General features: G+C 49.0%; 1 protein-coding gene across 10 annotated transcripts in view; it reads left to right on the forward strand.

Annotated features, from left to right (window-relative positions):
* The window catches only part of LOC140384430 (cadherin-related family member 5-like), a 172,999-nt gene that overhangs the window by 134,489 nt on the left and 13,147 nt on the right, over positions 1 to 25,363 (forward strand). For 3 of the 10 annotated variants that reach the window (XM_072466121.1, XM_072466118.1, XM_072466119.1), the window contains 2 exons: positions 7,850 to 8,131; positions 12,892 to 13,176. The exons of 4 other annotated variants lie outside the window; for them this stretch is intronic. In XM_072466121.1, coding sequence (XP_072322222.1) covers positions 7,850 to 8,131; positions 12,892 to 13,176 — 567 coding nt within the window. The remainder of the gene's footprint in view (positions 1 to 7,849; positions 8,132 to 12,891; positions 13,177 to 25,363) is intronic. 3 more of the 10 variants (XM_072466120.1, XM_072466123.1, XM_072466122.1) reach the window with 2 other exon arrangements.

Raw genomic sequence — 25,363 nt, forward strand, 5'->3', positions numbered from 1 at the left:
ATAGGCTGGGTATAAGAACCCGGTTTACTCCCCGCAGCTGCATTCTGTGACTGAGCTGCTGGGGAACAAATCAGAACAGGTCTGTTTAATAAAGCCTCGATTAAAGTTCTCTACGTCTCGCCTCGTGTGTGATCGATGGTGCTACAATCACAAATCAATCATGCTCTCAATGAATAGTGGACCAAGTTCAAAGGCCTTCTCGGTTTTTAATGTTTCTATGATGGTAATGCTGAGACCATGGAAAGATTTCCACCAGATGGTGGTTGAGGAAAAGACCACTGCATCTTTGAGGGGAAAATTGAATAGATGTTTAAAACAGAGAATGCTGGAAAGCAGGGCAGTGGGGTTAATTTGGGATTGACACAGGACTATGGTGTGAAGGTGGGGCAGTAGAGTCAATGTTTAAAAATTCTTTTAGGGATGTGAACATCGCTGGTTAGACCAGCAATTATTGCCCATCCCTAGTTGCTCTTCAGAAAGTGATGGTGAGCTGCCTTCTTAAACCGCTGCAGTCCTTGCAGTGTAGGTACACCCAGTGTGCGTTAAGGAGGGAGTTCCAAGATATTGTCCCAGCGACAGTGAAGGAGCACCAAGTCAGGGTGGTGAGTGACTTGGAGGGGAACCTCCAGGTGGTGGTGTTCCCAGATATCTGCTGCTCTTATTCTTCTAGATGGTAGTGTGTTTGGAAGGTGCTGCCGAAGGAACCTTGGTGAATTACTTGTAGAAGGTACACATGGCTGCCACTGTTCGTCAGTGCTGGAGGGTTTGAATGTTTGTGAATGGGGAGTAATCAAGAGGGCTGCTTTGTCCTGGATGGTGTTGACCCTCTTGAATGATGTTAGAGCTGCACTCATTAAGGCAAACAGAGAGTATTCCATTACACTCCTGACTTGTGCCTTGTAGATGGTGGACCAGGCTTTGGGAGGTCAGGAGGTGAGTTACTTGCCATAGGATTCCTACCTTTGACCTGCCCTGGGTACCACAGTATTAATGTGGCTAGTCTAGTTCACTTTCTGATCAATGGTAACCCCAGGATGTTGTTTGTGGGGGTTTCAGCGATGGTAATGCCATTGAATGTCAAGGGGCGATGATTAAATCCCCTGTTGTAGGAGATGGTCATTGCCTGGCACTTGTGTGTTGCGAATATAACTTGCCACTATCAGCCCAAGCCTGGATATTGTCCAGGTCTTACAGCATTTGGACGTGGATTATCTGAGGAGTCGTGAATGGTGCTGAACATTGTGCAGTCACCGGCAAACATCCTCATTTCTGACCTTATGATGGAAGGGAGGTCACTGATGAAGCAGCTGAAGATGATTGGGCCTAGGACACTACCCTGAGGAACTCCTGCAGTGATGTCAAGTAACTGAGATGATTGACCTCCAACCGCCACAATCATCTTTCTTTGTGCCAGGTATGAATAGGATGGGAATAGAGGGATACGGACCCAGGAAGTGTAGAAGATTGTAGTTTAGTTGGGCAGCATGGTCGGCACGGGCTTGGAGGGCCGGAGGGCCTGTTCCTGTGCTGTACTTTTCTTTGTATGACTCCAAACAATGGTGGGTTTTCCCCCAGATTCCCATTGACTCCAGTTTTGCAAGGGCTCATTGGTGCCATACTTTGTCAAATGCTGCCTTGATGTCAAGTGCAGGCACTCTCATCTCACCTCTGGCATTCAACTTTTTTGTCCATGTTTGGTGATGTTTGATATGACCAGACACCCCAATTAATGCTTTGTGCCAATTATCTCAAGTCTGCTCCCACCATTCCTTCTCAGCAGTTAGTTCGAGGTGGATAATACTTTTGACCTTGCCCCTTTCCAGCTTTGCAAAGCACCTGTGATGACAGACAAAGCATAAGTAGCACACTCCCGAATCCTGAACTCTAGCCCCACAGCTCCAGTCAGAGCTAACACTGGCAGTATGGACCTATCGACCTTCTTTTATGCTGTCGTTGCTGAATAACTTCTCCAAATTACTAACAGTAAACAGGTTGATAGATAACAGTAAAACATCTCCTGTGTGCTTATACCTGATGCTGTGGTTACAGAATCCAATCATGCTGTAGTCCTGCTTATTATGTTGATAGATACTATTATCTGCCAGACGCAATCTTGATGGTGAAAGTGCTGAGTGAATTGTGGACACACATGATAAATTTTGTACCATCTGATCTGTAAACTCCTAAGTATCAGGTCCTGTTGGTAAAAGAGGCCCCCACCAGGAGAAGCTGGCCTGCCGATCGGTAGGCCCCGATCGCGGGCCAGGCCACGGTGGAGCACCCCCCTCCGCCCGCCAGGGTTGGATCGCCCCTCCACCCACCAGGCCGCCCCCCCCCCCCCCCCCCCCCCCCCCCCCCGCAGGGTGTATGCCGAGGTCCCGCCGGGTAGGACCATATGTGAACGGCGCCGGCGGGACTCGGCCTATCTCGATAGCCATTTGGCCCATCCCACGTGGAGAATCGCCGGGGGGGGCGGCGGTGGCGCGCCGACCTCGCCAGTGCCAATGGCGCCGATTCTCTGGTCACTGGAGAATCGGTGGACCGGCGTCGGAGCAGCGTCGCGTGAATCGTGCCCCATCGGAGAATCCCGCCCACAGTTTAAACAAAACAATAAGCGGGAAACAAATTGACCCATTAAAAATACATAGGAAAGGTATATACAAATTTGAGGCCTGTTGGCATTAGGCCCCCAGTAATCAGTTATCACAACCGTACTGTTTATACATGTGGCTCCATGGTATTAAAACATACCAGGGGCTTATTTGAGGTCACCCAGGTGCGCCCTCTTGTTGCTGCCATGGCCACTCCCCTTGGGTTCTCCGTCCTTCAGTGCTCTTAGGTCCCTCTGCCCTGCTTCTGCTGTGCTCTGGGTGATGTGCCCCCCCCCCCCTTCTCTGGTCTATCCCCTCCACCCCCCTCTCCTTTTTGTCTGTTTCAGGTCCCCGCCCCTTTCCCCTGCTCCTTCCCCCCTCCTCCCTTTATTGGTTGCTGGTCACGAACAGCTTGGTGAATTGCTTCCATGTACTGCGGAAGCCCTCCTCCGACCCCCTGGTGAATTTTATCTTTTCCAATTTAAGGAATTCTGCGAAGTAGGCCAATGACTTTATGGCCTTGGTTGCCACTGCGGATCTCCAGTCGAGCAGCAGTCTCCAGCGGGCGATTAAGAGGCAAAGGCGAGGTGTTTGCCCCTCTCCCCATAATGAGTTCTGGCTGCTCCGATACCCCGAAGACTGCCACCTGCGGGCACGGCTCCACCCTCACCCCCACAACCTTGGACTTGGTCTCAAAAAGCGCAGGCCTCGAAAAATGCAGTCCAGTACCCAACAAGTCTGGGACATGACCAGATCAGCTGGGCACAGTTGACTAGGCCTCCCTGGCACCACTCACATTTGTCCTCCACCTCTGGAAAGAACCTGTTCATGCATGTTCTGGTCAAGTGTGCCCTGTGCACTACCTTTAGCTGCATTTAGCTCAGCCCTGCGCATGAGGAGGTGGAGTTCACCCTAGGAGGTGCTTCGCTCCAGAGTCCTCTCCCTATCTCAATGCTTAGTTCTTCCTCCCACTTCTTCCGTGTTTCATCCCATGGTGACCATACCTCCTCAGTAGCCGCCCATACATGTCAGCGCAGTTACCGTCCTCTAATTCACCCGTGGTTAGAAGTCTATCCAGCAGTGAGTGTCCTGTAGCTGGGGGGGGAATGTTGCTGAATCTTTGTGGAGAAAGTTCCTTCGTTGCATATATCGCAACTCATTCCCTTTTGGCAGCTGCAGCTTGTCCGTCAGAACCCCCAGGGTCACTATCCTGCCGTCTGTGTATAGGTCCCCTACCACCAGTGTCCCCTCGTCCTGTCTCCACCTTTTAAAGGAGGTGTCTAATGTTGCTGGAGTGAATTCATGGTTCTTGCAAATGGGGGCCGTGGCGGACATTGCTACCAGTCTGTACTGGTGCCTGAGTTGGTTCCACACTCTAAGTGTGCCCACCTGGGTTTTTTGAGTACTTGGCTTCGGGGGAATGGGAGTGTGGCCAGGGCCAATGCCTAGAGGGATGTCCCTGTACAGGAGCTCTCTTCCATTTTTACCCATTCCGATCCCAGCTCCTTGAACCATCCCCATACTCTCTCTGCAGTGGTTGCCCAGTGGTAGAGTTAGAAGTTCGGGATGGCCAGCCCCCCCCCCCCCCCCACCATGTTTCTCCTTTTTTGTAGGACCCTCTTGTGGATCCTAAGATTCCTCCCCCCCCCCCCCCCCCCCCCCCCCCCCATACTCAAACACCATGAATGATTTGTCTAACTTAGTGAAGAAGCCCTTCGGGATGAAGATTGGAGAGATCTGAACAGGAAGAGGAACATGTGCAGTAAATTCATCTTGCTTGTCTGCACTCTCCCCGCCAGGGAGAACAGGAGTGAGTCCCACCTCCGCAGGTCCCTCTTTAACTCCTCCATGAGGCTCAACAGGTTCCATTGTGGATCCATGTCCAGTCATGGGTTAAGTATTGTTGGGCCAGCTTGAACGACATGTTTTCCAGCTCATAGCCCTTAATATCTTTACTTAACAGAAATCTATCTCAGATTTAAAATTAACAACTGATCAAGCTTCACCTGTTGTTTGTGTGAGAGATTCCAAACCTTTACCACCCTTTGAGTGAAGAAGTTCTCTCGAACATCTCTCCTGAATGGTTCAGGCTCTAATTTCACCAATTTTCACCAGCTTCAACTTGAAAATTTGAATTATCCCCTCAAGTCCACAGAAGCTTCACACTGTCTTATATCTGGAATTACTGAGCAATCTATGCGTTGGGTGTACTTTGAACACAGATCAGATTAACCATGTTAAGAAAAAGTTGCACTATTTTGTTTGAAACATTTCTTTGTTGGCTGTTCATAAAACTGTGAGCAACTTGCATGAAGGCAACAACACCTATTGAACATTGACCCAGATGTAAACCTTCTGATGAGCTGTCAAGGATCAAAGCTTGCTGAAGTCTTTCAGCTCCGAAAGTTACTTCCTTGTTTTATATCGACTGTGAGTGGTTGAAGTCACTGAGGCATCTGATATGTAGCAGAAGTTCTAAATGCTTTAAGAAGAATTTAGTCTCCGAGACATGGAGTAAATTTGGTAGGAAGATTAGAAAAGGTTAACTTTTGTCATGATATTCAAGTGAACATCACAGCACATACACACATACATATTGATAGACAGAGCAACGGGCCAATTAGCACACAAAGCACGACAGCCAATCACAGACAAGAGCATACACAGTACAAAACAAGAAACACGACACTTCCTGGGCAGTCCATCAGGAGACAGCACAGGGCAAGGACCTCAAAGCCAGACACTCACACAGTCACCACGTGCTGAGTACCGAGTTTGTTATATAAATAGCTTAAAGGAATAAAACTGCGTTGTACCAATTGCAACCGTGTTGGTTCGTCTGTATCTCAGAGAACCCTACACTTCAACTTTCCCTCAAGTTTTCAATATGCTGCCCATTTTCATAAAGACATTGGTCACAAGTTTTTCCCGCTGGAGATACCAAGGGGCGGGATTCTCTGACCCTGGTGCCGGGTCAGACCACCGGAGAATCTGTGCTGTTGGCGCCGGCGCCCCTGCCGATTCTCTGCCCAGGATGGGCCGAGTGGCCGCCAAGAAAGCCCGAATCCTGCCGGCGCCGTTCACATGTGGTCTTACCCGGCGTCCATCCTGCGGGGGGTGGCCTGGTGAGGGGGGGATCCAACCCCAGGGGGGCCTCCACCGTGGCCTGACCCGCGATCGGGGCCTACCGATCGGCGGGACAGCCTCTCCTGGTGGGGCTTCTTTTTCTCTGTGCTGGCCCCTGTAGCTCTCCACCGTGTTGCGCGGAGAAGGAAGCTAGCGCGCATGTGCAAGTTCACGACGGCCGCAGGGCGCATGTGCAAGTTCGCGACGGCCGCAGCGCGCATGCACGAGTTCGCGACGGCCGCAGCGGCATGCGCAAGTTCGCGATGGCCGCATCGCGCATGCACGAGTTCACGACGGCCGCAGCGCGCATGCGCAGACCCGCGGCGCCCGTTTGATGCCGGTATCGGCACTGGAGCTGCATGAGTCACTCCAGTGCCGTGCTGGCCCCCTGTAGGGCTCAGGATCGCTGCTCCTGGGGCTGTTGTAATACACTCTGGTTTTTACGACGGTGTCAACACTTAGCCGCTGAATCAGAGAATCCCGCCCCAGGTTTATCAATCTCACCATCAAGCAGCTAACAGGTCTAATGTTTGCTCACCCCAGTTTCCTCAGATATCCAGATAGTGCCTGATTAGTGCCTGATTAACACTATGTTTCTTGGTCTCTCATATTCTGTTAATTAGCCGATAGAAGCACAGTGGCCTCACTGGAGATATTGCTTCCCTCTTAAATGACGATGATATCCTGCTTTGAAATGAAAAATGGGTCATTAATTATGTCCTAATTGGAACCCCAGCTTTTAATAATCTATAGATCGATTGATTGCTGAATGTCAAGTTTACATTATCATCTGTTCAATTATTCCTGGAGTAATCAAATGAGGGACTTCAATTATGTGGAGAGACTGGGGAAGCTGGCCTTTTATATAAAAGCAAATTACTGCGGATGCTGGAATCTGAAACAAAAACAGAAAATACTGGACAATCTCAGCAGGTCTGACAGCATCTGTAGAGAGAGAAGAGAGCTAATGTTTCGAGTCTGGATGACTCTTTGTCAAAGCTTCTTCAGGGTCCGCATTCCTGGGAGTGGTAATTGTCAAAAAAAAAGAGGAGGGGTGAGAATTTTTTTTTATTACACGGCGGGTTGTTCTGAATTGCAATGTTTTGCCCAGAAAAGGTGCAGGAAGCCGATCTTGGGCGGGATTCTCCGACCTCCCCCCCCCCCCCCCCCCCCCCCCCCCCCCGGGCCGGGTCGGAGATTCTCCTCTACCCGGTGAAGGAATCCTCCGCATCCTCAGGGGCTAGGCCAGCAGGGTTGGCGCCGTGCCAGCCGGCGCGGAAGGGCTTGGCGTTGCGCCAACCGGCACCGAAGGGCCTCCGCCCGCCGGCGCGAGTTGGCGCATGCGCGGGAGCGCCAGCGTGTGCTGGAGTCATCCCAGTGCATGCGCAGGGGGGGTCTTCTTCGCGCAGGTCATGGCGGAGGTTGACAGCAGCCGGCGCGGAGGGAAAGTGTGCCCCCATGGCACAGGCCCGCCCGCGGATCGGTGGGCCCCGATCGGGGGCCGGGGCAGCCCCCAGGGCCAGATCCCCCCCCCCCCCCCCAGCGCCCCCCGAGGACTCTGCAGGCCGCCCGCAGAGGCAGGTCCTGCCGATACGGACCAGGTTTGATTTACGCCGGTGGGACTGGCCAAAAACGGGCAGCCGCTCGGCCCATCGCGGGGCGAAGAATCGCCACTGCCAACGGCCAGCGACAGGCACGGCGTGATTCCCGCCCCCGCCAAAACATCGGCGCCGGAGAATTCGGCAGCCGGCGTTGGAGCGACGGGGCAGGATTCACGCCCCCTCCCCCCCCCCCACACAACTTTTAAAAGAATCCCGCCCCACAACTTTTAAAAGATAATTGGATAAATACTTCAGAAGGAAAAAAAAAAATTCACAATGCTTTGGGGAAAGAATGGGAGAGTCAAACTAATTCAATAGCTCTTTCAAAGAATCAGCCAAATCTTTGAAGGAACAAGAATTTGCAAGACTATGGGGAAAGAACAGGGTGGCGGATGGCAGGTGGTAGGTATTGTGGAGGCAAATAAGATCTTTCAAAGAGCTGGCACAGATATGATGGGCTGAAAGGCCTCTTTATGAAGTCTATGATTCTGTGATTTCCTGGCTGCTAAAATGAGCTAATTTTTAATCCAGCACCAACAACTGTGAAAACAACAACAACAGCTCATGGATCAGGAACACCAAAACCACCGCCTAAACCCCCCGGGACTGGGCCAACCACCACTGGGGCATCAACTCCATCAAAGGCCCCTCCAGGTCCCCCAGGATCCACCACAACAAAGTCCCCTGGAACCGGGCCAACAACCACCAAACCTCAAGTCACTGGGTCAATAACTACAAATGATCCTGGGCCTCCAGGGTCAATACCTCCATCCGGCAATCCACCCGATGGACCAGGAACTGGACCAACAACAAGTAAGCCAGCTGATCTCCCACCATGTCAGCTCCACATCATCGTTGTCACTTACTGATCATCGGTGATCACACTGAAAAACCTCTACATTGATTTTAATTCTTGTCTACTCTCACCTTTCTGTTCCCCGCCTCTCTCTTCTCTGGTGCATAGGAAATTTTCCCAAATGATACCGGGGATGTGGGATTTTAGTTACAAGGTTAATTTGAAGAAGCTGGATCTGTTCTCTCTCCTTCGAGTAAAAGAGATTTGGCTGAGGTGTACAAGATTATTACGGTTTGTAGATGGTCGACAAAGAAAAGATTTTCCATTAGTTGTGGTACAAGGACCAGGAGGGCACAGCTTTAAGGTTTTGAGCACGTGATACAGTGGGAATGTGAGGAGAACCTTTCATATGCAGCAAGTGGGAATAACCTGAACCTCGCTGTCTATAAGGATGGTGGAAGTGGAGATGATGAATGATTTCAAAAGGAAATTGGATGAACATTTGAGGGGGATGGATTGGAAGAATGGGACTGACTGGATTGCTCGACAGATAGCTAACAGGGAATTGATGGTCTAAGTGGCCTCCATTCTGTGCCATACTGATTCCAGGACAGTATGATAGATTTTTTTTTAACTAAAGGTAATAAGGGATATGAGGCAAAGGTGGGAATTATTAGGTCAAAGATCAGCTGTGATCTTTTTGAACGGCAGAACAGGTTTGAGGAGATAAATAATCTATTCCTTCTTTGTCGCCTTTATCTCATTATTAATCAGTGAAATGTTTTCCCATTGAGCTTTGATAACTTTAATATTGGCGTATTTTTAATTCTACTTCTATCTTTATATTTTGTGGCCGCATGTCTGATATACAATAGAAATTAATGTCATTTCTGCTGCTATTGCTGCTGAGTGTCTTGTTCCAATTTTCTGTCACACTAAAGATGACTCCGAGGGTTATTCTATATTCACCCCACCATCCAGGACAAGGCAGTCCATTTTTTTTAAATAAACATTTTATTGAGGTATTTTTGGTATTATAACAACAAAATAAACAATGTACATGAAACTATAAACATAGTGCAAAATCTGTCTCCCTTCCTTACAGGTCCCACCTTTATTAACTCCCTACTCTAAGCTAAATAAACTCCTCCCCCCCCCTTTGCTGACAATTAATTTTTTGCGAAAAAGTTGACGAACGGTTGCCACCTCCGGGTGAACCCTAACAGTGAACCTCTCAAGGCAAACTTGATTTTCTCCAAACAGAGAAAGCTAGCCATGTCCAATAGCCAGGTCTCCGACTTCGGGGGCTTTGAGTCCCTCCAAGCTAATGGTATCCAACTCCGGGCTACCAGGAAAGCAAAGGCCAGAACATCTGTCTCTTTCTCCTCCTGGACTCCCGGGTCTTCCGACACCCTGAAAATCGCCACCTCTGGACTCAGCGCCAACCTTGTTTTTAACACCGTGGACATGACATCTGCAAACCCCTGCCAAAATCCCCTAAGCTTCGGACATGCCCAGAACATGTGGACATGGTTCGCTGGTCCTTCCACACATTTTGCACCCCAAAGAATCTGCTCATCCAGGCCACTGTCATGTGAGCCCGATGAACGACCTTGAATTGTATTAGGCTGAGCCTGGCACATGTTGTGGACGCATTGACTCTACTCAATGCGTCTGCCCATAGACCATCCTCTATCTCTCCTCCCAGCTCCTCCTCCTACTTGCACTTCAGCTCCTCGGTCTGCGTCTCCTCTGACCCCATAAGTTCCTTGTAAATGTCAGAGACGCTCCCTTCTCCTACCCACACTCTGGAAACTACCCTGTCCTGAATCCCCCTTAGCGGTAGGAGCGGGAAGGTTGACATCTGTTTACGTAGGAAGTCCCGCACCTGTTTCCCCTCGCCAAACCAAACTTCTCCTCCAGCGCCCTCATACTCGGAAAGCTCCCCTCTATAAACATATCCCCCATCCTCTCAATCCCTGCTCTCCACCATATCCGGAACCCCCCATCCATACTTCCCGGGGAAAACCGGTGATTGTTACAGATTGGGGACCAGACCGATGCTCCCTCTGCTCCCACATGTCTCCTCCATTGCCCCCAGACTCTCAGGACTGTCACCACCATGGGGCTGGTGGAGTACCGTGCCGGTGGGAACGGCAGAGGCGCAGTTACCAACGCCCCCAGACTGGTGAACTTGCATGAAGCCGCCTCCATACGCTCCCATGCCGACCCCTCCCCCATCACCCACTTCCTGATCATGGCTATATTCGCTGCCCAGTAATAGTTACTAAAATTTGGCAGCGCAGCCCGCCCTCTCCCCGACTCTGCTCAAGCATTACCTTCCTTACTCGCGGGGAAGGCAGTCCATTTGACCAGCGCCTCATTCCCCACCTAAACATCCTGTCCCTCCACCATCGGTGCGCAGTCGCTATGTACCATCTTCCCAACCTCCTTCACCAGACTTTCAATCACCTGATTTGGCTGATTATAGTCCATGGGATGTTTTAGTTTGTTAAAGATGCTGTAGGAATGCAGGTTGTTGTTATTTTTCTGATTCCAAGTTCCCACTCGTGGGATTAATTGGAAAATTCTTACAAAGAGACAGCACAGGTGCAATGGACCAAATGGCCTCTGATAGGGTGTAGTGTGCAATGTGGTTGTTGGCACAAATGGATCTTTTTCCCCCCCCCCCCCCCTTTTTTTATAATCTTTATTGTAACAAGCAGGCTTACATTAACACTGCAATGAAGTTACTGTGAAAAGCCCCTAGTCGCCACATTCCGGCACCTGTTCGGGTACGCAGAGGAAGAATTCAGAATGTCCAAATTACCTAATAGCACTTCTTTCGGGACTTGCGGGAGAAAACCGGAGCACCCGGAAGACACTGGGAGAACGTGCAGACTCCGCACAGACAGTGACCCAAGCCGGGAATCGAACCTGGGACCCTGGCGCTGTGAAGCCATAGTGCTAAATACTGTGCTACTCTCACAATTCACTACAGAGGGGATTATTGGAGGCTGTTAGAGATGACTGATTGAAGAGCTTAGGACAAAGAGACATCAGAAGGAGAGAGTCCGGGCTAGCAATGGAGGGGGAAGGCAATTCGGCCCATCTTAAATCATCATTTTTGAGGCTCCTGATCTCCCAATTGCAGTATCCAATTGCTTCTTGAATGATTCTAGGATCTTTGTTTTTAGTTCTTTATGGGAGTTCAATTTTTTTTTTAAATTATTATTACACATGTTGATCACTCTGTCTCTCTATCAACTTGCTAACATCAGTCTTATAATCGTTTTTCACCAGTTGAGCTTGTGCTCCTCCCAGACTTTAAAGTAAAATTCTGGCGTGGCTTTCACTTTATCCTTAGCAATGATATCTCCTTCTGAAAGATCACCTCTCTGACGTCACCCCACTTTCCAATCTTTATAGTCAATGTCTTTCTCAGGTAGCTCCGACTGGAAATCAGGCACACTGCTTCTCTCTGCACTGGCTCCAGCAGTGGACTATTTCCCTTGTTTCATGCAGACCAGAAATGGTCCCAGAACTGTGGTCTGATCAGAGAGCCCCGATTAATCATTATCCCTCTTGACATTTGTTCCACCATCCTGGCCTCTGATTGATTTTGCTCGTTGCCCAGGAAATGTTTTTCAGTGTGCGATGAAACTCTGAGTTCCTGTCTCTGCCTAATTCTGTTCTCTGCTCCACCAATCGTTTAGTAGCATCCCATCAACCACCTGGATGATTTGACTGTGAAACTATTGGCAGCCTCTCCAATAGCCCATAGAAATAATTGCACCTGATGTACCCACAAATCCTTCTTGCTCATTGGACTGGTATGATCTCACTTCTCTGTGATACAAGGAACTGTGCTGGTGCCCCTCTCTAGCCAAACCACCAGGGGAGGAGCTACCCATTCTGCCCCCACAGGATCCAATCTCATTCCTCTCAAGACTGCCAACTACAGTGAGCATCCAGAATAGTTCTTTTGAATATCTGTCCCTGGCTAGAATTAAATAATACCAGAAAGTGGGTCGATATTAGGCTACTTTTGCACTTTTGGTATTATAAGACATCTTCTTGTGGTCCGCCATAGGAAGAATGTGGCGGCACAGGGCGGCACGGTGGCACAATGTTTAGCACTGCTGTCTCACAGCACCAGGGATACGGGTTCAATTCCGGCCTTGGGTGATCGCCTGTGTGGAGTTTGTATGTTCTCCCCATGTCTGCGTGGTTTTCCTCCGAGTGTTCCAGTTTCCTCTTACAGTCCAAAAATGTGCAGGTTAGGTGGATTGGCCATGTTAAATTGCCCCTTAGTGTCCAGGGATGTGCAGGTTAGGTTATGGGGTTACTGGGATAGGGTGGGGTGGGCAGCTGAGTGGGCATGGGTAGAGTGCTCATTCGAAGGACTGGTGCAGACTCAATGGGCCGAATGGCCTCCTTCTGTATTTTAGGGATTCTGTGAATCTTTTACAACTTGCATTCATCTAGCATCTTTCACATCCTCAAAACATCTCCAGGCACATTATAGTCACTATGTGTCCAATATCTAATGTGTCTCAGTGACCTTGTGGCAATGTCCAGCTAAATCCTCAAAGGAAAAAAAAGTCACATGGCCATAGGGAAAGAGCAGGGTGGGTGGTGGGTGTTGCATCTACAGGGGGACAACTAAGCTCTTTCAAAGGGCTGGTGCTGCTACAATGGGCTGAACGGCCTCTTTCTATGAGATCTATAATTCTGTGATTTCCTGGCCGCTAAAATGAGCTAATTTTTAATCCAGCACCAACAACTGTGAAAACAACAACAACAACAGCTCATGGATCAGGAACACCAAAACCACCGCCTAAGCCCCCCGGGACTGGGCCAACCACCACTGGGGCATCAACTCCGTCAAAGGCCTCTCCAGGACCCCCAGGATCCACCACAACAAAGTCCCCTGGAACCGGGCCAACAACCACCAAACCTCAAGTCACTGGGTCAATAACTACAAATGATCCTGGGCCTCCAGGGTCAATACCTCCATCCGGCAATCCACCCGATGGATCAGGAACTGGACCAACAACAAGTAAGCCAGCTGATCTCCCACCATGTCAGCTCCACATCATCGTTGTCACTTACTGATCATCGGTGATCACACTGAAAAACCTCTACATTGATTTTAATTCTTGTCCACTCTCACCTTTCTGTTCCCTGCCTCTCTCTTCTCTGGTGCATAGGAAATTTACCCAAATGATGCCGGGGATGTGGGATTTTAGTTACAAGGATAGTTTGAAGAAGCTGGATCTGTTCTCTCTCCTTCGAGTAAAAGAGATTTGACCGAGGTGTACAAGATTATTACGGTTTGTAGAAGGTCGACAAAGAAAAGTATTTCCCATTAGTTGGTGGTACAAGGACCAGGGAGGCACAGTTTTAAGGTTTTGGGCACGTGAGTTTTGGGCACATGATACAGTGGGAATGTGAGGAGAACCTTTCTCATGTAGCAAGTGGGAATAACCTGGACCTCACTGTCTATAAGGAAGGTAGCCATGATGTGGAAATGCCAGCGTTGGACTGGGGTGGGCACAGTAAGAAGTCTTACAACACCAGGTTAAAGTCCAACAGGTTTGTTTCAAATCACTAGCTTTCGGAGCACTGCTCCTTCCTCAGGTGAATGAAGAGGTATGTTCCAGAAACATATAGATAGACAAAGTCAAAGATGCAAGACGACACTTTGAATGCGAGCATTTGCAAGTAATTAAATCTTTACAGATCCAGAGAGAGGGGTAACCCCAGGTTAAAGAGGTGTGAATTGTTCTCAAGCCAGAACAGTTGGTAGGATTTTGCAGGTCAGATGGTGGGGGGGTGAATGTAATGCGACATGAATCCCAGGTCCCGGTTGAGGCCGCACTCATGTGTGCGGAACTTGGCTATAAGTTTCTGCTCAGCGATTCTGCGTTGTCGCGCGTCCTGAAAGCTGCCTTGGAGAACGCTTACCCAGAGATCAGAGGCTGAATGCCCTTGACTGCTGAAGTGTTCCCCGACTGGAAGGGCACATTCCTGCCTGACAATCGGCAGGCAGGAATGTGCCCTTCCAGTCGGCTAACCCTAATCTGGCTAGAATGAAAATAATAGCAGTCCGTGATTAGAATATATTCACACTTCTAGTAAAAAATAATACCAACTTGTGGTCCAGAAAGAATATGACCACACAGGGAGGCACGGTGGTATAGTGGTTAGCACTGCTGCTTCACAGCACCAGGGATCCGTTTTAAATTCCAGCCTTGGATGACTGTGCGGAGTCTGCACATCCTCCCCGTGTGTGCGTGGGTTTCCTCCAAGTGCTCCGGTTTCATCCCACAGTCCAAAGATGTGCAGGTTAGGTGGATTGGTCATGCTAAATTGGCCCTTAGTGTCCAGGGATATGCAGGTTAGGCTATGGGGTTATGGGGATAGGGTGGGGTGGACAGGGGAGTGGACGTGATAGAGTGCTCATTCGAAGAGTCAGTGCAGACTCGTTGGACTGAATGGCCTCCTTCTGCACTGTAGGGATTCTATGATTCTTATACAACTTGCATTCATCTAGCACCTTTTGCATCCTCAAAACATCTCAAGGGACATTCTAGTCACTATGTGCCCAATATCCAGGTCTCAATGACCTGCCTGGCAATGCCCAGCTATATCCTCAAAGTTGCACCACGGTTGGTGCTGTTACAGAGGTGAGGAATAAAAAGTGTGAAAATGCAATAGTTATAGTGATTCAATTGTAAGGGGAATAGATAGGCATTTCTGTGGCCACAAACAAGTCCATGATAGTGCCTCCATGGTGCTAGGGTCAAGGATGTCTCGGAGTGGTTACAGGACATTCTGGAGGGTGAACAGCCAGTGGTTGTGGTAGACATCGGTCCAACGCCATACTTAAAAAATGGGATGAGGTCCTAAAAGCAGAATATAAGGAGTAAGGAAGAAAGTTGAGAGGCCGGACCTCTAAGTTGGTGACCTCCGGATTACTACCAATGCCACGTGCTTGAGTCGAAATAGCAGGATGTACTGGATAAATACATGGCTGAAGAGATGTTGTGAGGGGGGGGGTTCAGATTCCTGGGGCATTGGGACCGGTTCTGGGGGAGGTGGGACCAGTACAAACTGGGCTGGTTACACCTGGGCAGGACTGGGACTGATGTCCTATGTAGGGGGAGTATTTGCTAGAGCGGTTTGGGAGGGTTTAAACTAATATGGCAGGGGGGTGGGAACCTATGCAAGAAGTCCGAGGAGGAGGAAATAAGGAAAAAAATAAAAGACAGAAAGGGGAGTAAGGAAAGTGATAGGCAGATAAACCAGGAGCCAGATTCAAACAGGGGCGCAGTGAAAAATATTGGAAACGGGACGAGTAATGTTAAAAAGACAAGTTTAATGGCTTTGTGCCTTAATGCACGGAGCATTTGCAATACCCGCACAAATAGTGCACTTTACCTGAATGCTCGTAGTATTCGGAATAAGGTAAATGAGTTGATGGCGCAAATCATCGTGAATGACTATGATTTAGTGGCCATTACTGAACCATGGTTAAAGGATGGTCACGAGACACTTCCGGTTGCGGCAGGGATGAGCTAGCCGCATGTTTCGGCGGCTCCAGCTCCGACGGAACTTTGGGCTCTTTTAAGAGCCCCAACGGGGACTTTGACTGCCGAAAAACCCGGCGCGAGGGAAGGGAGTCCCCCCCCCCGAACGACGGAGGGAAAAACCGGTGGCGGCTGCAGCCCAAAGAATCTGCAGCCAGAAGGTCAGAGGGAGTGGAACAAAATGGCGGCGGAGAAACCACAGGTGACATGGGGACCTGAGCAGGACGAGGTGGTGAGACGGTGCGTGGACCTGCTGAAGAAGGAGGTAATGACCCCGTTGTTACAGGCAATTGAGGGGCTTAAGGAGACTTTAAAGACCCAGGAGACTGAACTTTGTGTGGTGGAGCAGAAGGTGTCAGGTATTGAGGACGAGGTCCTGGGCCTGGCGGTCAAGACTCAGACGCACGAGGCACTTCATAAAAAGTGTGCTGACAGGATTGAGGCCCTTGAAAATGGAGCGCGAAGGAAGAACCTTAGGATACTAGGTCTCCCGGAGGGTGTGGAAGGAGTGGACTGTGGAGCGTACGCAAGTAAGATGCTGAGCTCACTGATGGGTGCTGGGGCCCCTGCGGGCTCCATGGAGGTGGAGTGGGCAAATCGGATCCCGGCGAGAAGACCAAAAGCGATTCTACCGCCTTAAGGACAGAGAAGAGGTCCTGAGATGGGCTAAAAAGGTGCGGAGTAGCAGATTGGAGAATGCGGTGGTAAGGATCTACCAGGATTGGAGTGCGGAGGTGGCGAGAAGGAGGGCGAGCTTCAACCGAGCCAAAGAGGTTTTGCACAAAAGGAAGGTGAAGTTTGGGATGCTGCAGCCGGCAAGACTATGGGTCACGCATCAGGAGAGACACTATTATTTCGAGACGGCGGAGGAAGCATGGTCCTTCATCAATGAAGAGAAACTGGACCGGAACTGAGGGACTGATGCTGCAGGGAACTGTTATTGTTGTTATTATTGTTTTTGTTAATGGGATGGTGAAAGTTAATCGGGAAGTAAACAGGGAAGGGGGGGACACTGGGGAAATGTGGGCGCCGGTGAGGGGGGAGAGGCGGGACATAGTCGGAGAATGGGGAAGGAGAGGGGGAGGGGAAAGGGAGCTGCGCCATAAGAGGCGGGTCAGGTAAAGCGATGTTCCCGCACCAGAAAGAATAAGGCGGGAAAACAGGCGCAAGGCGGATGGGAGTTCCCTCACACCGGGGGGGTCGAGGAGCGAGCAGGAGTAGCCGGGGTCAGTTGAAGTCAGCTGACTTACGGAAGTGATATGGGGGGAGCAATCAAGCTAGATAGGGATCTAGTGGGAGGGGGACAACTGGGTTGCTGCTGTGGAAATCCAAAAGGAAATGGCTAAAGAGAGGGGGGGCGGAATGCGACGCTGGGGGAGCGAGCGGGAGCGCGGAGGAGGGATATGGGTCTGGCCTAGAGAAGGTAATGGCTAGTCAACACTGGAGGGGGGCAGGTAGCCCCCCAGTGAGGCTGATCACGTGGAACGTGAGAGGCCTGAATGGACCGATAAAAAGGGCCCGAGCGCTCGCGCATTTGAAAGGACTAAGGGCAGACGTGGTTATGCTCCAAGAGACGCACCTAAAGGTGGCGGACCAAGTTAGGCTAAGGAAAGGATGGGTGGGACAGGTGTTCCACTCAGGACTGGACGCAAAGAACAGAGGGGTGGCCATTTTGGTGAGGAAACGGGTAGCATTTGAAGCAAAGAACATCGTAGCAGATAGTGGAGGTAGATATGTAATGGTGAGTGGTAGGCTGGAGGGAATGGAGGTCGTGTTGGTTAATGTGTATGCCCCAAATTGGGACAATGCGGGGTTCATGAGACGGATGCTGGGGCGTATTCCGGACCTGGAGGCAGGAAATTTGATTTTAAGAGGGGACTTCAATACGGTGCTGGACCCGGGGCTAGATAGATCCAGCTCAAGGACTGGAAGAAGGCCGGCGGCGGCCAAGGTACTTAAGGGGTTTATGGACCAAATGGGGGGAGTGGATCCATGGCGATTTCTTAGACCCAGGGCTAGGGAGTATTCCTTCTCCCACGTCCATAAAGTGTACTCCCGGATAGATTTTTTTGTTTTAGGAAGTTCGTTGATCTATAGGGTGGGAGAAGCTGAATACTCAGCCATAGCGGTTTCGGATCATGCCCCACATTGGGTGGACCTGGAAGTAGGAGAGGACAGGGAGCAGAGAACACTCTGGCGATTAGATGTGGGACTGATGACGGATGAGGGAGTGTGTGCAAGAGTGAGGGGGTGTATCGAGAGATACCTGGAGGTCAATGACGACGGCGAGGTCCCTGTGGGAGTGGTCTGGGAAGCACTAAAAGCGGTGGTCAGAGGAGAGCTGATTTCTATTGGGGCCCACAAAAGGAAAACAGAGGCCAAGGAAAGGGATAGATTACTGGGGGAGATTTTAAGGGTGGACAGGGAATTTGCAGAGACCCCGGAGGAGGAGCTGTACAGGGAGAGGAAACGACTCCAGACCGAGTTTGACCTTCCGACCACCAGAAAGGCGGAGGTACTGTGGAGGAAGGCACAGGGGAGGAGGTATGAATATGGGGAAAAGGCTAGTCGCCTGTTGGCGCACCAACTGCGAAAGAGGGCAGCAGCGAGGGAGATAGCAGGAATTAGGGATGAAAGGGGAGACACTGTGCGAAGGGCAGGAAAGATAAATGAGGTGTTTCAGACCTTTTATGAAGAACTGTATAGGTCTCAGCCCCCAGAGGGAGAGGAGGGGATGCGGCAGTTCCTGAACCAGTTGAGGTTCCCGAAAGTGGAGGAGCAGGCGGTGGCAGGCCTGGGGGCGCCGATTGAGGTGGACGAGGTTATTAAGGGACTGGGAAGCATGCAAGCAGGGAAGGCCCCGGGGCCGGATGGGTTCCCGGTGGAATTCTACAGAAAATATGTGGACTTGTTGGCCCCGTTGTTGGCGAGGACGTTCAATGAGGCCAGGGAAGGGGGGACACTACACCCGACAATGTCGGAGGCGACGATATCACTAATTTTGAAGAGGGACAAAGATCCGATGCAGTGTGGGTCCTATAGACCTATTTCACTATTGAACGTGGACGTCAAACTGCTAGCAAAGGTGCTGGCATCGAGGATAGAGGACTGTGTCCCAGGGGTGGTGCACGAAGACCAGACCGGGTTCGTAAAAGGGAGAGAATTGAATGTTAACGTGCGACGGCTATTAGGGGTGATAATGATGCCCTCAGTGGAGGGGGAGGCAGAGATCGTGGCGGCAATGGACGCAGAGAAGGCATTTGATAGGGTGGAGTGGGAGTATTTATGGGAAGTGTTAAGGAGGTTTGGGTTTGGGAACGGATTTATTCGCTGGGTTAGACTACTTTATGGGGCACCAACGGCAAGCGTAGTTACAGGTCGACATAGATCGGAGTATTTCCGATCATATAGGGGAACAAGACAGGGATGCCCGCTGTCTCCATTGTTGTTTGCGCTGGCAATTGAACCTCTGGCCATGGCGCTGAGAGACTCCAGGAAATGGAGAGGGGTGACTAGAGGGGGAGAAGAACACCGAGTCTCGTTATACGCGGATGACCTACTGCTATACGTGTCGGACCCAGCGGGGGGGGGGATGATAGAGGTTATGCGAATCTTGAGGAGGTTCGGGGAATTTTCGGGGTATAGGTTAAACATGGGGAAGAGTAAATTATATGTGATACATCCAGGGGACCAGAGTAGAGAGATAGAAGGCTTACCGCTAAGGAAAGTGGAAAGAAACTTCCGATACTTGGGGATTCAGATCGCTAGGAACTGGGGAACCTTGCACAGACTTAATCTGACACGGCTGGTAGAACAAATGGAGGAGGACTTTAAGAGGTGGGACATGCAGCCTTTATCGCTGGCGGGCAGGGTGCAAGCAATTAAGATGATGGTCCTCCCGAGGTTCTTATTTGTATTTCAATGTCTCCCTATTTTAATCACCAGGACCTTTTTTAATAAAATAGATAGGAGCATTACGAGCTTTGTGTGGGCGGGGAAAGTTCCGAGAGTAAGGAGGGGGTTGCTTCAGCGCAGTTGGGACAGAGGAGGACTGGCACTACCGAACTTGGGAGATTATTATTGGGCCGCCAATGTGGCAATGATACGTAGATGGATGATGGAGGGTGAGGGAGCGGCATGGAAAAGGCTGGAGAGAAGGTCCTGTAAAGGGACGAGTCTAGAGGCGCTGGTGACGGCGCCGCTACCGTTCTCACCGAAAAAGTACACCACAAACCCGGTGGTGGCGGCAACACTGAACATATGGGGACAGTGGAGGCGACAGAGAGGGGTGCGGGGAGCCCTGGTGGGATCCCCTATCAGGAACAACCATAGGTTCGCCCCAGGAAGAATGGATGGAGGATTTCAGAGCTGGTACCAGTTGGGAATTAGGAAGGTGGGAGATTTATTCATAGATGGGACTTTTGCGAGCTTGGGAGCACTGGAGGAAAAGTATAAGTTACCCCAGGGGAATTTCTTGAGATATATGCAGGTGAGGGCGTTTACTAGACAACAGGTGAGGGAATTTCCGCGGCTCCCGACACAGGGGATACAGGACAGGGTGCTTTCAGGGGTGTGGGTCGGAGAGGGCAAGGTGTCAGAGATTTATAGAGAGATGAGGGAAGAGGGGGAGGAGTCGGTGGGCGAACTGAAAAGAAAGTGGGAAGAAGAATTAGGGGAGGAGATAGAGGAGGGTATGTGGGCTGATGCCCTAAATAGGGTAAATTCCTCTTCCTCATGTGCCAGGCTTAGCCTGATTCAATTTAAGGTGCTTCATAGAGCACACATAACGGGCGCAAGATTGAGCAGGTTCTTTGGAGTGGAGGACAAATGTGGGAGGTGTGGCGGGAGCCTGGCAAACCACGCACATATGTTTTGGGCGTGCCCGGCACTGGAAGGGTATTGGAAGGGAGTGACGGGAGTGATTTCGCAGGTGGTGAAGGCCCGGGTCAAACCAGGCTGAGGGTTAGCTCTATTTGGAGTTGAGGAAGAGCCGGGAGTGCAGGAGGCGAAAGAGGCCGATGTCGTGGCCTTTGCGTCCCTCGTAGCCCGGCGCAGGATCCTACTCATGTGGAAGGAGGCGAAACCCCCCGGACTGGAGGCCTGGGTAAATGATATGGCGGGGTTTATTAAACTGGAGCAGATAAAGTTTGCCCTGAGAGGATCGGCTCAAGGGTTCACCAGGCGGTGGCAGCCATTTCTCGACTACCTAGGGGAACGTTAGAGGGAAGACAGATGACCAGCAGCAGCAACCCAGGGGGGAGGGGGGGGGAGGGGGGGAGGAGGCTTAGTTGAGTATAGGTCAATAGAGTACGAGGTTTTGTTACTTGTATATTATTATTATTACTACTATTGTTAAAAAGTTAAAAAATTTCTGTTTTGTTATTGTTATCGTTTCGCTTGTTTTGTAAGCGGGAAAAATGTTGCTCAGGGAAAAAAAAATTCAATAAAATATATTTTTTAAAAAAGGATGGTCACGACTGGGAGTTAAATATCCGACGGTATCAAACTTTTCGGAAGGACAGAGTGGATGGTAAGGGAGGTGGTGTAGCTCTGTTATTTAAGGATGACATCCGGGCAACAGTAAGGGATGACATCGGTGCTACGGAGGATAAGGTTGAATCCATTTGGGTGGAAATCAGGAATAGTAAGGCGAAAAAGTCACTGATAGGAGTAATCTATAGACCACTTTCGACCACCAAATAGTAACATTATGGTGGGGCAGGCAATAAACAAAGAAATAACTGATGCATGTAGAAATGGTACAGCAGTTATCATGGGGGATTTTAATCTACATGTTGATTGGTTTAACCAGGTCGGTCAAGGAGGAGTTTATAGAATGTATCGGCGATAGTTTCCTAGAACAGTATGTAATGGAACCTACGAGGGAACAAGCGGTCCTAGATCTGGTCCTGTGTAATGAGACAGGATTGATTCAGGATCTCCTAGTTAGGGATCCTCTCGGAAGGAGCGATCACAATATGGTGGAATTTAAAATACAGACTGAGGGTGAGAAGGTAAAGTCAAGCACTGGTGTTTTGTGCTTAAACAAAGGAGATTACAATGGGATGAGAGAAGAACTAGCTAAGGTAGACTGGGAGCAAAGACTTTATAGTGAAACAGTTGAGGAACAGTGGAGAACCTTCCAAGTGATTTTTCACAGTGCTCAGCAAAGGTTTAGACCAACTAAAAGGAAGGACGGTAAAAAGAGGGAAAATCGACCATGGATATCTAAGGAAATAAGGGAGAGTATCAAATTGAAGGAAAAAACATACAAAGTAGCAAAGATCAGTGGGAGACTAGAGGACTGGGAAATCTTTAGGGGGCAACAGAAAGCTACTAAAAAAGCTATAAAGAAGAGTAAGATAGATTATGAGAGTAAACTTGCTCAGAATATAAAAACCGATAGTAAAAGTTTCTACAAATACATAAAACAAAAAAGAGTGACTAAGGTAAATGTTGGTCCTTTAGAGGATGAGAAAGAAGATTTAATAATGGGAGATGAGGAAATGGCTGAGGAACTGAACAGGTTTTTTGGGTCGGTCTTCACAGTGGAAGACACAAATAACATGCCAGTGACTGATGGAAATGAGGCTATGACAGGTGAGGACCTTGAGAGGATTGTTATCACCAAGGAGGTAGTGATGGGCAAGCTAATGGGGCTAAAGATAGACCAGTCTCCTGGACCTGATGGAATGCATCCCAGAGTGCTAAAAGAGATGGCTAGGGAAATTGTAAATGCACTAGTGATAATTTACCAAAATTCACCAGACTCTGGGATGGTCCCGGCGGATTGGAAATTAGCAAACGTGACACCACTGTTTAAAAAAGGAGGTATGCAGAAAGCGGGTAATTATAGGCCAGTGAGCTTAACTTCGGTAGTAGGGAAGATGCTGGAATCTTCGGTAGTAGGGAAGATGCTGGAATCTATCATCAAGGAAGAAATAGCGAGGCATCTGGCTGGAAATTGTCCCATTGGGCGGACGCAGCATGGGTTCATAAAGGGCAGGTCGTGCCTAACTAATTTAGTGGAATTTTTTGAGGACATTAACAGTGCGGTAGATAACAGGGAGCCAATGGATGTGGTATATCTGGATTTCCAGAAAGCCTTTGACAAGGTGCCACACAAAAGGTTGTTGCATAAGATAAAGATGCATGGCATTAAGGGGAAAGTAGTAGCATGGATAGAGAATGGGGATTAATGGGTGTTTCTCTGGTTGGCAATCAGTAGCTAGTGGTGTCCCTCAGGGATCAGTGTTGGGCCCACAACTGTTCACAATTTACATAGATGATTTGGAGTTGGGGACCAAGGGCAATGTGTCCAAGTTTGCAAACGACACTAAGATAAGTGGTAAAGCAAAAAGGGCAGAGGATACTGAAAGTCTGCAGAGGGATTTGGATAGGCAAAGTGAATGGGCTAGGGTCTGGCAGATGGAATACAATGTTGACAAATGTGAGGTTATCCATTTTGGTAGGAATAATAGCAAAAGGGATTATTATTTAAATGATAAAATATTAAAACCTGCTGCTGTGCAGAGAGACCTGGGTGTGCTAGTGCATGAGTCGCAAAAAGCTGGTTTACAGGTGCAACAGGTGATTAAGAAGGCAAATGGAATTTTGTCCTTCATTGCTAGGGGGATGGAGTTTAAGACTAGGGAGGTTCTGCTGCAATTGTATAAGGTGTTAGTGAGGCCACACCTGGAGTATTGTGTTCAGTTTTGGTCTCCTTACTTGAGAAAGGACGTACTGGCACTGGAGGGTGTGCAGAGGAGATTCACTAGGTTAATCCCAGAGCTGAAGGGGTTGGATTACGAGGAGAGGTTGAGTAGACTGGGACTGTACTCGTTGGAATTTCGAAGGATGAGGGGGGATCTTATAGAAACATATAAGATTATGAAGGGAATAGATAGGATAAATGCGGGCAGGTTGTTTCCACTGGCGGGTGAAAGCAGAACTAGGGGGCATAGCCTTAAAATAAGGGGAAGTAGATTTAGGACTGAGTTTAGGAGGAACTTCTTCACCTAAAGGGTTGTGAATCTATGGAATTCCTTGCCCAGTGAAGCAGTAGAGGCTCCTTCATTAAATGTTTGTAATATAAAGATAGATAGTTTTTTGAAGAATAAAGGGATTAAGGGTTATGGTGCTCGGGCCGGAAAGTGGAGCTGAGTCCACAAAAGATCAGCCATGATCTCATTGAATGGTGGAGCAGGCTCGAGGGGCCAGATGGCCTACTCCTGCTCCTAGTTCTTATGTTCTTATGTTCTAATAGACGTGAACGGGTATGATATAGTTGGGATTACGGAGACACTGCTGCAGGGTGACCAAGGATGGGAACTGAATGCCCATGGGTATTCAGTATTTAAGAAAGACAGACAGAAAGGAAAAAGTGGTGGGATTGCATTGCTGGTCAAGGAGGAAATTAATCGTGAGGTAGGATGTTAACTCCAACAATGCGGAATCTGTATGGGTAGAGCTGAGAAACAGCAAGGGGCAAAAAATGTTGGGCATCATATATAGACCCCAAAACTGCAGTGATATTGTTGGGTATGGTATTAAACAGGAAATTAGAGATGCATGTGATAAATGAACAACTGTAATTATGGGTGATTTTAATCTGCATATAGATTGGGAAAATCAAATTAGTCACAATACCATAGAGGAGGAATTCCTGGAGTGTATGCAGGATGGTTATGTGGATCAATATGTTGAGGAGCCAACTAGAGAACAGGCCATGCCAGACTGGATGTTGTGTGATGAGAACGGAATCATTGTCAATCTAGTTGTGCGAGACCCCTTGGGGATGAGCGACCATAACATGATAGAATTTTTCATCAAGATGGAGAGTGAAGTAGTTGATTCTGAGATTAAGGTCCTGAATCTTAACAAAGGAAACTACAGTAAAATGAGACGTGAGTTGGCTATGACCAATTGGGGAATGTTACTTAAAGGGATGACAGTGGATAGGCAATAGCAAACATTCAAAGAGCACTTGGAGGAACTGCAACAATTGTTTATTCCTGTCTGGCAAAAAAGTAAAACGGGAAAGGTGGCCAATCCATTGCTTACAAAGGAAGTTGGGGATAGTATTTGATCCAAGGAAGTAGCATACAAATTGGCCAAGAAAAATAACAGGTCTGAGGATTGGGAGCTGATTAGAATTCAACAAAGAAGGACCAAGTGATTGATTAAGAAGCGGTAAATAGAGTATGAAAGTAAGCTTGCAGGGAACATAAAAAATAGTTGTAAAAGTTTCTATAGGTACGTGAAGAGAAAACGATTAGTGAAGACAAATGTAGGTCCCTTACAGTCAGAAACAGGGGAATATATTATAGGGGACAAAGAAATGGCTGAGCAGCTAAATACATACTTTGGTTCTGTATTCACAAATGAGGACACAAATAAGATACCAGAAATGTTGGGGAATTTAGGGTTTAATGATGGGGAGGAACTGAAGGTGATCAATATTAGCAGAGAAATGGTGTTGGGGAAATTGATGGGATTGAAGGCTGATAAATCCCCAGGGCCTGATAATCTACATACCAGGGTACTGAAGGAGGTGGTTCTAGAAATAGTGGATGCATTGGTGGTCATCTTCCAGGTCTAATCTTCCAGATTAGAGGGTAGCTAATGTAACTCCACTATTTAAAAAGGGAGGGA

This window comes from Scyliorhinus torazame, chromosome 10, assembly GCF_047496885.1.
Source record: "Scyliorhinus torazame isolate Kashiwa2021f chromosome 10, sScyTor2.1, whole genome shotgun sequence".
In the NCBI taxonomy this organism is placed as follows: domain Eukaryota; kingdom Metazoa; phylum Chordata; class Chondrichthyes; order Carcharhiniformes; family Scyliorhinidae; genus Scyliorhinus; species Scyliorhinus torazame.